This window comes from Crinia signifera, chromosome 9, assembly GCF_055691185.1.
Source record: "Crinia signifera chromosome 9, ASM5569118v1, whole genome shotgun sequence".
Taxonomy (NCBI): domain Eukaryota; kingdom Metazoa; phylum Chordata; class Amphibia; order Anura; family Myobatrachidae; genus Crinia; species Crinia signifera.
Genome location: NC_139225.1, coordinates 91,554,829 through 91,567,716, shown reverse-complemented (window position 1 = coordinate 91,567,716; position 12,888 = coordinate 91,554,829). Strand labels below are relative to the sequence as shown.

General features: G+C 43.9%; 1 protein-coding gene across 1 annotated transcript in view; it reads left to right on the top strand.

Moving 5' to 3' along the window:
* Nucleotides 1-268: 268 nt before the first annotated feature.
* The window catches only part of CHRDL1 (chordin like 1), a 139,302-nt gene continuing 126,682 nt past the window's right edge, over nucleotides 269-12,888 (top strand). Inside the window, exon 1 of the mRNA XM_083159376.1 lies at nucleotides 269-459. Coding sequence (XP_083015502.1) covers nucleotides 454-459 — 6 coding nt within the window. The 5' untranslated portion in view covers nucleotides 269-453. The remainder of the gene's footprint in view (nucleotides 460-12,888) is intronic.

Genomic DNA, 12,888 nt, shown 5'->3' with positions numbered 1-12,888 from the left:
CGGGCGAGAAAGCAAAGCACACTGCCTCTCAGGACAATATAGACTCTGCACTCTACCAGCTATTCTGTTCTGCAGGTTAAAGATCTACTTCTCAACATTACAGTAGATGATTTTGCATTTCATGTTATAGAACTATTATGTTGAAGGATTGAAGAAAACCATCGAAATGCTTTGAAAATAGAACAGCCTGTCTAAATAATATGAGAGAGAGAAAAGGGAGGAGAAGGAGGAGGCAGGTACCCCTGTTCTGGCAATCAATCAGTCAGTCAGTCAGATACAAGCTCTGCCCTCTCTACTCATTCTGCTTGCATCTAACTTCCCCAGGGACAGCCAAGGAGCGCTCCCTTCTGAAGTACAGGACTGTACCACAGTGCCACAGAGACTGAAAAGGGACACTGGGTTATTAATTACAAGTCTACTGGGACAGACTTGTACCAAACACTGAGACTGTCAATGAAGGTGAGTTTTCTGTGCTATGTTATTATGATATGTATATATATATATATATATATATATATATATATATATTACAGTATATATCTGATAATGAACATGCAGCTATAGTAATATCTTCAGCTAGTTTCATAATTTAGACCATTAATCTGAACTGGGAAGATTGCTGGAATGTACTAAGGTGGTTTAAATGTCAGTTCAGTAGAACACGCTTGCTCTGGGAAGCTGCGTGCAGCTGGAACACATGGCTGTTATAAAAGTGATCCGCAAATACATTGTAGTCTTTTGTAGTGACATGCTTGGAGTCTTGTACTGTACTGTATATTACGTTTTCCCAAATAAAATCTGATACTCTCCAGCTCCTTCTGTTACCTTAATATAGGTTCTATAACTTGGAGGCAAATTATACTCATCTGCATACAATAAATATTTCCCTTATACAGATTGTATAGTTTACGTTGGCAAATGTATGTAATCTCTGCATCGTTTGTGTTATTAGGCTGATGTACTGAGATACTACCGCATAGTCAGTTTTATGGATAGCCTGAAAGAGAAGTTTGTGCAGGATAAGTCATTAGATTTTGAATTTACAATTATTGCAGGGATGGCAACATACAGTAAGTATATTGCTTAATAAAATATATATATATATATATATATATATGACTGATGGGTCCATGGAATATTTGCACTGACTGGACTTTGAGACTGAACGCAGATTGAGTTTATTAGGAAGTAATTGAGAGACTAGGAAATAAAACAAGATTGTATTGAGTGCATAAAAAGTCATATAAGAGCTATAAAGATGATTTTAACAACTTAATGTCAAGAATAAAGTTTCTGAGAATAGAATAACAATATGAACTGGTGAAGAATAGTCCATATGCATCCAGTGTATAATCTACTTTATTGACGGCCATTTATAAACTGATGGTAGCTTATTAATTTTTTATCTAAATAGTTGAATATTCTTAGAATGTATTAATTTTCATTTGCTGGTGATTCTTTGTGCAAAATCAATGCCGAAATTACATCCCAAAATAACAATGATCCCAATAATATAACTGATATACTCTTTAAGTACTTATCCTCCAATGCCAGTGTAGATAGATAGATAGATAGATAGATAGAGTGCCTTGCAAAGATATTCACCTACCTTGGATTTTTACCTATTTTGATACATTACAAGTTTACAACCTGTAATTAATTTTTTTTTTAATCTGAATTTTATGTGATGGATATGCACAAAATAGTGTAAGTTATTGAAGTGAAATTACTTTAAAAATAAAAATCTGAAAATTGGCGTATGCATATGTATTTACCCCCTGTGCTATGAAGCCCCTCAAAAGTTCTGGTGCAAGCAATTATCTTCAGAAGTCACATAATTAATGATCTGTCAGTATAAACACACCTTTTCTGAAAGGCCTCAGAGGCTGCAACACCACTAAGCAAGAGGCATCACACCATGGAGACCAAGGAGCTCTCCAAAAAAGTCAGGGACAAAGTTGTTGAGAAGTTAGGGTTGGGTTATTAAAAAAATATCCAAATCTTGGATGATCCCCTGGAGCACCATCAAATCCATCATAATGGAAAGAATATGGTATCACAACAAACCTGCCCAGAGAGGACCACCCACCAAAACTCACAGACCGGGCAAGGAGGACATTAATCAGAGAGGCAGCACAGAGACCAAAGGTAACCCTGAAGTGAGTTCCACAGCAGAGGCTAGTGTATCTGTGCATGGGACCACAATAAGTCGTACACTCCATAGAGCTGGGCTTTATGGAAGAGTGCCCAGAAAAAGCCATAACTTAGAGAAAAATAAGAAGGCACATTTTGAGTTTGCCAAAAGGCATGTGGGTGACTCCCCAAAATGTATGGAGGAAGGTGCTCTGGTCAGATGAGACTAAATTTTAACTTTTCGGCCACCAAGGAAAATGCTATGTCTGGCGTAAACCTAACACATCCCAACACCCTAAAAATACAATCCCCACAGTGAAACATGGTGGTAACAGCATCATGCTGTGGGGATGTTTTTAAGCAGCAGGTACTGGGTAACTGATTTGACTTGAGGAAAAGATGGATGTGCTAAATACAGGGATATTCTTGAGCAAAACCTGTTTCAGTCTGCCTGTGATTTGAGACTGGGATGGGTGATTCACCTTCCAGCAGGACAATGACCGAAGCATACTGCTAAAGCAACACTCGAGTGGTTTAAGGGGAAACATTTAAATGTGTTGGAATGTCCTAGTCAAAGCCCAGCTCTCAATCCAATTGAGAATCTGTGGTCAGACTTGAAGATTGCTGTTCATAAGAGGAAACCATCCAACACAAAGGAGCTGGAGCAGTTTTGCCTTGAGGAATGGGCAAAAATCCCAGTAGCAAGATGTGGCAAGCTCATAGAGACTTATCCAAAATGACTCGCAGCTGTAATTGCTGCAAAAGGTGGCTCTACAAAGTACTGACTTTAGGCGGGTAAATACTTATGCACTCTGACATTTTCTGTTTTTTTTTTTTTTTTGGCCTATTTGTTGGTTGCTTCACAATCAAAAAATAAATAAATAACATCTTCAAAGTTGTAGGCATGTTCTGTGAATGAAACGATGCAAACCTTCAAACAATCCATTTTCATTCCAGGTTGTGAGGCAACAAAGCAAGAAAAATGCCAAGGGGGGGGTGAATACTTTTGAAAGGCACTGTAGATAGATAGATAATTGATATATTTGCAGTAAATTTCTTTACCTATGCTCTACATACTGTACATAAATGTACGCATACACTTAAATTGCACCAAATAACCCCAATGGCGCTTTGTGGACTTTGAAAATTATTTGCACCAAGCATCCCGCAAAGGACTAGAATGCAAGGGTGCACTGATTACTGGCAGTGGTATTACATGTACTACTGTGGGACTCAGAAGCTAATCTAGGTTAAAAAAAAACAGAGTCCAGCGAACAGCACCCATGCCTTTGCCACATATTGTTATACTGCTTCTGCGCCTTTATACCCATTTCTTTGCATCAAGACTATTAATCTATTTTGCCTGCAATACTATAAACAACTTTATATGCAGGTAAGAAGCAAATAAAATGGAAAATCCAAGCATCTTGTCCCATATGGTGCAAAAACACAAGGTGAATTTTGGGAAATCATCTGTATCTAACATTGTTTCAGATATCTCAGATGTGAATTCATGTATTTGTGGCTGGCTAAAAGAATATTGTTTTGCTGTTTTCTTGCAGCTTGATTCCTAATTGATCTTGTAGACTGTTTTGGCTAATCACTGATTTGTTAATAAAGAACTTTCAGTAGCAAAACAAGACAAATGCATGTAATTCTGGGCTAGACACAATGCACTGTATAACTGTAGTTACCTCTGGCCTGCTAGGTGGCACTGCTGGACTAGGATAGTCACACACAGAACATACTTTCTGCTGTATGAAGGAAAGCAGTGCAATAGGCATTGTATCTGTGTTGGCTTAATGTCACATTTATACAGCATAGTTTACAAACACCTCTTGCCCTTTTCCGACATTCTCTGTCCCAGTCTCCCAGATGACATCATGCAGTATGCGGTCACAATTTGGAGGCCGACTTTGGACTGGGGAGTTTGACATTTGGGTCTCGGCAAGGAAGAAATTTTTGTGGCATAGCCCCCAAATGCTTGTTACTCGGTCATGCTGTGACTCTTTACTGAGGCAAAGCACTGAGATGTATTAGAATCTCAAATACCAAAGTGGGGGAGTGAAAACTCCCTCTCTGGCGATCGCTGCCAAAACACCCACAGCACATCAGTCTAGAGCTGATGTGCTGTGTCTCTAACCCAGCCGGCTAACTGGTCAGGAGTGAGATCTCGCTGCTCATGAGAGATCAATGACAGCAACAACCAGTGACAGCCCTGGCATTTGTGCACGTGCGTGACCTTTGTCGTGCATGTGCACACGCTGGGCACGCGAATGCGCATGCACACATGCACTACGCATGCGTGCGTCACCTCTCCCGGATTGCAGGAGAGAGGGGAATAGCGGCATGTGATGCCCGCTCTCACCTCAGTGGCACACAGACAAAGCCGCCGAACCCACCGTGAGTCCAGCAGCTCTCTCTGTGCACACATGGGGAGGCGGAGCCTCCAAGAAATCAGCCAACCTGGCCATCGACCCCTCTGGCATTTGCCAGAAGTGCCAGATGGCCAGTCCCTGCTGTGGCTTATGGTCCACGTCATTCCTAGCTGTCAAAATGAATAGCTGCAGGTTTTGGTACAGTCAGTGCTACATTGACCCTGCATATCGGCATGCTGTCTTGTAGATAGCAGTGCCAATAATGACAGGGGCACATATAGCACATTTTTCCTCCTTTATACAGTACATGGGTTAGAGTCGGAGACACAGTATCAGTGCACATTAATCGCACTGATACAACTTCTCCCTATAACAACCATTCTTACATAAACTCCAGAGTAGTGCCAACCATAATGCCCACAGTAGTAGTGCCGCACATAATACCCACAGTAGTAGTGCCTATCACACATATATCCACAGGAGGCACAGGAAGAAACTGTGGAATGCATACATGGTAGATTATAGTTTGTTAGCACCGCTAGAGAGGAGGGGGAGGAGGAGGGAGCCAGAGGGACCTGATAGGTGGAGCCACACTTCAAGCTGCCAATGTCACTGCATGTCTTACAGAATGACTGGCGCAACAGCAGCTGGCAACAATAAAATAGCAGTACCTTCTTAAATGAAGAAATACTTGTGTATTAATGTGTTACATAATAATATGAAAAATCTATGGGGAATGTACAATACATTGTCATAGGTCAGCATTGGCCTGATGGCACTTAATTAAAAAAACAGACAACACCTGGGTATGTACACTTGTTTATGGCCGTGTGCATCCATAGTTTACAATAGATATAGCTGCAAGGGTAGACAGATACATATATCCAGATAGATAGGGGTTCTCAACTCTAGTCTTCAGGTATCAGTATTTAGTATTTCTTTAATCATGCATGGGTGTTTTAGGGCCCTAGTCATGATCCAATTTAGGCAAGTTACAGAAGCGGAAATGCTAGTGTCCGTATGTTTTAAGTAACAGACCCGTTTATTATTCAGGGCCCAATTTGGTTGCCTGGATTTCAGCACGCTCCGCTGCACTATGAGACTTGTGGCCATGCGCAGCTGTCCCTACACCAGAGAAATATAGAATTGCTCCAGTAGGTAATTGTCCACCATATGCAGTTCACAGCAAGTTAGAGAGAGAGAGAGAGAGAGAGAGAGAGAATAAGAGTAAGAGAGAGAGAAATGGCTTATGTAAACAGATCAAACTTAAAGTGTGATGCGCACCGTGCATTTTCAACTAGATCGCATCATATCTAGGCCCTTATTCAGACCTGATCGCAGTACAAATTGATTGTCTAAATGGGCAAAATCATGTGCACTGCAGGTGTTGCAGCAGGGCCGGCGCCACCACTAGGCAGCCTTAGGCATTTGCCTAGGGCGCCGGCCGCTGGAGGGTGGCAGTTTGGAGCTGGTCCCCCCCGCGCCGCATCATATAGCAAGCCGCCCACTCCCCCCTTCCTGGGGAGCATCGCGTCACATCCCGGCGACCCGCATCACCCACCAAGCTCCCCCCCGGAACGTCACAGTGACGGACACCCCCCCTAGCTTTCCTGGGGAGAGTCGCGCGGCCAGCCCTCCCCCCCTGGAACATCACGGCGCCGGACAGCCCCCTCCCCTCTATGGGGAGAATCGCGGCGGCCAGCGCCGCTACGCACGGCAAGCGACACCCCCCGAACGTCACGGCGCCGCACCACTGGACCCGGCAGGCGGCCCCCCTGGAGCAAGTAAGTGGTTGATCGCCGGGGCGCCCGCCCCCCTCCCTGCCTGGGGCGCTCTGGTGCCTAGCACCGGCCCTGTGTTGCAGATGGAACATATGCAGAGAGAGTTAAATTTGGGTGGGTTGTGTTGAAACTAAAAACTAAATTGCAGTGTAAAAATATTGCAGCCAGTAATTATCCTGCACAGAAACAAAATAACTCACACAAATCTAACTCTCTATACAAAAACTTGCTGTGTGTGCTTGATCACAATCCATTGCGGGTGCCCGCAGGTCATTCACCAAACTCGCTGATTCCTTTAGCAGGCGGAAAGATGAACAACCCGTCATGCTGGATGTGTAGACATGATGAATGATGTGCACATGTTACATCTGCCCCACCTGCAGTGCACATGGTGTTGCTCATTTTGAGAACAAATTTGTACTGTGATCAGATCTGAATAAGGGTGCTAGTTCAAAATGTATACAATTTGCTAAAACATTGCACGTTTTGAGCTAGATGTGAACTAGTTCAAAAAGTATGAGCAACACACACTTTGTGTGCTGTGTGATGCAATGTGCGCATCGCTTCACACCCATACTTCGCACCATATGGGCACCATTAGAAATGGAGACTTCATTGCTTTGTTAAATATTCCTGAAAAATTCCCAACCCATATGGATTCTGGCAATAGGTAATGTTGTGAAGAGATGTAACAGAAGGGGTCAGATTGTTGGAAAGTATAAGCCTTTTGATCTGTCTCATCCCATTACTTAAGCTGTATAGATAACTCATTTAATTTGGAACTACAGTATTAAAAAGGATTTATTTTAGGACATGTTTTTGGAGATTCTTTTGTATAAACTTTTAAATATTTTTTTACTAATAGAATTGTAAAGCACAGATGTATGTAAGGAAGTTGCCATATTTTGTGTGTGTGTATATATATATATATATATATATATATATATATATAATATGACGTTTGGGAGTGGTAACCGCCCATTTTCTGAGAGTGTTCACAGTGAGCGGCTTGCGAATGGATTTGCAGCTAATTGCAGGCCTGTGGTAATTTGCAGGCTTGCACTCTGGATCACTGATCGCAGGATTTCACTCTGGAGGGGCAGTGTATACCTGATCGCTGAGATCCAAAATTTAGCAGCCCTGCGATCAGGTCTGAATTAGGCCAAGAGGTGGATTTTCCTAGGTGCCTGCCTAGGGCACAGCAGGTCCCAATGGGCCCCATAAAGATATCCTGGCTGTCCAATACATCCCAAGAGATGCCCAATGGGCCCCATAAAGATATCCTGGCTGTCCAATATATCCCCAGAGATGCATTACCACATGATGTAATGACATCACATGCCACTCCCAAAGTCCCTTTGATGTTCTTTGATAGGATAAAAAAAAATGTTAAAGTAAAGTGGGCAGTCCGTTTACTTGTGTGACACAGGTGTTAAACCTACTTCCAAACTTTGGCTACTGCCGAGTTGAACTGACCAGTACAGCTGCAGGTTTGCAGAATTGACTGAACAAGCAGACCAATACAAACATTACACCAGTCCATTACTAATTCACATTGGTTTAATTCCACCTTTTCCTTTAACACACAATCCTTGGACTAATCCTAGGAACCCGAGAGTGGATCATGGTAATCCATACTTGCCTATGTTTTTGTGCTCCTTTCCAGGAGATGCCTTGAGAGGAAATGCTGAAGTGCAGTTTAGGGAGCAGGGACAGGGGCTGATGTCATCAAAGCTGGAATGACCCAAAATTATGTGATTTGCAGAATTTTTGCCTCCCTGAAGAGCTGCAAATGCCTAAATTTGTTTTTGTGGCTGAGGCTGATGTGGGAGTCTGGGGAGGAAGCAGGGTACTTGCCCACCTTTTTGGGGGACTGGGAGGGCTACACGATTTTCAGGAGCCTCCCGGATGTCCCGGGTGGGTAGCCTAGTATGCGGTAAAATCAAAATGACTTTGGGTTTGGAAGCCCTACTCACAGCACAAATTTGCTATGCTAGTGTACAGATGTAGCGGTATTCATCTTTGCAGGGGATGGCGATGGCCATCCCCTGCCCCGCGCCATCTGTATGCTGCCCGTATGCTGACGGTGCTGCCCTTGGTCGCCCGGTGCCCACACCGGGCGACCGCACCCCCCCGCAGTGCCCTCGGGTCCCCCCCAGCCCCCTCGAGCGGGAGGCGGACAGTATTGCGGCCGCCCCGCCGCCCGGATACTGAGACGCGCGTGCGTCCCCCACGTCTCAGTCAGTTGGAGCACCGTGTTGCTGGCGGATCGCCAGCAGCATGCTGCTGGCAATCCGCCAGCAACACTAAGGTCGGATTCATCTGTATGTGTATTATGCCTGTGAACATTCTGCAGGAACATGGTGGATATAAAAGTACACTGTCAGTCACTGCCAAGTGAATAAATAAATAAGTTGCAGTGAAGGGTGCAGGAACACGGGTAAACTGGATGGGCCAAATAGTTCTTGTCTGCCGTCAAATCCTATGTTTCAAATATTTCAATGTATCAAGGAGTTGGCAATGCTTAAAACAGATACATAATAGAAACCAAAACATTTAATTGTACAATTTGAAGCATTTTTTTTACTTATTTGAATAAACGCTCTAGTTTCTGAAAATGTCCAATTCCACGTCCTCCATAGGAACAAAATATTATGGAAGAGGCACCACTTCTTCAAAAGGTGCCTAAAACAGTGAGATAATATGCCCGATACAATGTTGGGCAGACACCTGTATACAGAACATATGTTGCTGGGGATGCGGCAATTCCCAGGTGTTAACCTTCCAAGAGGTGACACGAAAATGCAGACTCCTCTGCATGCAACTTGCAGCACTTAGCTCCTGTCAGTGAGAAGGAATCGGCAGTGCTGGAAGAGTCTCCGGGGAGAGCCCACACTGAGGGGCAGATTTATTAAGCTTGGTGAAGTGATAAAATGTCTGGTTTTTATCACCGGCCAATCAGCTCCTACCTGTCATTTTTCAACCCAAGCCTGTAACTTCACAGATAGGAGCTGATTGGCCGGTGATAAAAACCAGACATTTTATCACTTCACCGAGCTTAATAAATCTGCCCCTCCAGACATTTTATCACTTAGGGGGGGATTCTGTTATGATCCGCCTCCAGCGGATCGGTGTAATGTGCTATTCACATTTTCTGTGTGTAGTTTGTCTGTTTTCCCTGTATTCTGCTCCATGGGTTTATTCCAGCCTGTGTGTCTGTGTTTACTCGCTGGTGGCCTCCAGTGGTCAGCCTGGGCCATTGCAGCTCACTCTCAGTAGTGTGTCATTAGGACTCAGGTGTGTCTTAATTAGGCTGCTACAGTAGCTTGCAGAGCTCACCTGCAGGTAATGTGTGCTTATCACTTCCTTGTGCTCACTATATAAACCCTCTGGTCACTCACTCCCTTGCCAGTTATACTGTTCAGTTCCATACTGTCTTGTTAGCCTTATGTTTCAATCTGGACTCCAGGCTTGCTGTGTTCCTGCCGATCTGTCATAGCTTCTTGAACTCCAGTCTTGCTGTTTTTCTGCTGGTCTGTCATAGCCTCTTGTATCCAGAGTGTTCCTGGTGGTTAACCCTCACCTGTCCAGCCTGTTTGGCGTGCCGTGTATCCAGAGTGTCATCCCTGCGATCCAGTGTACCCGTTCTGGGTTGTCCTGCCAGTCTATGCTGTGCTGTCCCTACTTCCCTGCATAGTTGGGGATTACCCACCAGATCTTTGTTTGGCATTGTTTCAGTTGCTTATTATACCTCAGTGTATTGTTACACCTACACCCTGTATTGGCACTATAGGTTCCGATGCATTCATTTTTATACTGTCATCTCCTGAGCATTGTTGCTCCCCTGGGGTTTCTGGGAGTTCCCCGTTTCTTGTGGGAATTAGTTAGCTTGTCCACTTGCTCTCTCCTGGCCTCGGCGGACGTGTTTTCTGTACATAAGACCTGCCTGTAACGGAGTCTGGGCGGACCTAATTCGCCCTTACAGCCGGGACGGGTACAGGCGAAGCCTAGCCCTGCACACGTCCGTCGACTCCAGTGAGACGCAACGGAGTTAGGTTTGGCGGGGACACTCCCAGAACCCTTACAACAAGTACCTGAATAATGTATTTAGTTCAGTATGTTGCGTTAACATTTCACTGCATTTCCTCTTCTGTTAAGTTGTGACACATACAGTGCAGTAGTCAGTTTTACTAGGAGTTTTAAGCAGACTTGAAACACTAGATCAGGGGTTCCCAATCTTTTTTGAATCACGGGACCCTAGAGTATCTTTTAGAGAATCACGGCTCCCCTAAGCCAAAAATAAAGTTATTAGACTGGGTTTATATGCGATTCTTAAGGTCAGTTATGTGGTAAAGGACAGGATTTGCTTTTGTTTGTACACATTTTATGATTGGCAACCACCAGCACTGGTTTTGCTCATAAATAATGAACCATTAATAATTTGAATTGGTCCTGGACCACCAACCCAGGGCTCCCCTGCATGTGTCCCGAGGCACCCCAGGGAGCCACGGCACACAGTTTGGGAACCACTGCACTAGATGTACAGTATTGACTCCAACAGAGCAATATCATGACCAAAACTCTAAAAATAACTTCGGGCTAATTATTTTCCTTAACAATGCATGATAGTGTATAATAAAAATTAAATACCAATTTAATAATTTCTGCCTGTTGTATTAATAACCAATTGTTGTGTTAGCTGACCAAAGATGCAGTCATTTAGAGGAAGTGCTGAATTAAATAGACCAACCAATAGCAGTTGAAAGATATGGGCCTATTAAACATAGGGCAGCTTTCAATGCTCCCGATTCACTGTTTTTTTTTTTTTGGGAGGGGGGGGGGGGGGAATCGGGCTGTTTTCACTCCTTGCTGTGAATCTCTTTCACTGAAAATCTGATTCACGCTATTCAATGTTCACTGTTCTCCAAAAGCGAACATTGAATGCCGGCCAGTTCGCTGTTTCAAGCTCGCTGCAATTCTCTGGTGTATTTCAATAGGGTTTTCACTGGGATTCGCAGAGAGTCTATTCAATGCTAGAATGGAGAACTGCTTTCAGCATGATTTTCGCCATGATTCACCGTTTTGCATTCAACATCTTTTAAAGGTGATCTAGAATGTGATCTTTTAATATAAAGGTTTTTTTTTAATGTAAAAAACACAGTAATTTTATTCTGTGAAGGGGCATGCTATTTTTATTCATGTGCTTGCAGCACATGAATATATATATATATATATATATTACATTTTTAATTGTTTTAATTTTTTTCACATTGGCCAGCAGGGGGTGGGGAGCCACTCATTAAATATTCTCTGCACTGGTCCCGCTCATTACATATGCACAGGGTCAGACTGGGACCAAAAATCGGCCCTGGCATTTTTACCACACAGGCCCATCTTCTGTGGCCACACAGGCCCACCTGGTGGCACACACCGTTATGCCCATTACACGTATATACAGCATAACAGCACATATGTCCCCGCCACATATATAATACAGCCCATTGGTCCCCTACAGATATTTATACAGCACATATCCCCTCCACATATAATACGACATATAGGTCCGCCTCACCCATATAATACAGCACATATGTCCCCCCCCAAAGATAATTATACAGCACATGCTGTATATCCCCACCACATATAATATAGCACATAGGTCCCCTACAGGTATTTATACAGCACATATCCCCTCCACATATAATATGACATATAGGTCCGCCTCACCCATATAATACAGCACATATGTCCCCCCCCACAGATAATTATACAGCACATATATCCCCACCACATATAATACAGCACATAGATCCCCCACATATAATTATACAGCACATATATCCGCACCACACATAATACAGCACATAGGTCCACCCCACAGATAATTATATAGCACATAGCTCCTCCACATATAATATAGCATATAGGTCCTCCTCACCCATATAATACAGCACAGATGCCCCCCCCCCACAGATAATTATACAGCACATATATCCCCACCACATATAATACAGAACATACAGTAGGTCCCCCCCACAGATAATTATACAGCATATAGCCCCTCCACATATAATATAGCATATAGGTCCTCCACACCAGTGTCTGACTGGGGCATGAGGGGCCCACAAGGGAAATGCACTCACAGGTGCCCACCAAGGGGCGTGGTCTTTTTGAAGGGGTGCAGCCACCTGACCAGAGAGGAGTGGCTATACACTATGCGATTTTGGGTCAATTTCATCCGATTTCGGCACTTTGGACGGATAATCGGGCGAAATTGGCCCAAAATCGCAGGTGTGTGACATCTGATAGGTAAATCCCCCACCCTGATAATAATGCACATAGCCCCCCCACACACACACACACACACACACAATAAAGCACATACCCCCCCTCAAAAAAAAAAAGAATATAAAAAGTTAAAACAGCACATGGTTAGTTACCTACCGAGTCTCTCCTCTGTATACAGATCTATGACAATGTCTCTTAACGTGGTCTCCAGGAGCACAGCCATGGCCACACGCCCACCGGCACTCACACAGAAGTTGCGAAGTTGCCCCTTACTGCTCAGAACTGTTCCGGGCTCGCACCGTTGTCAC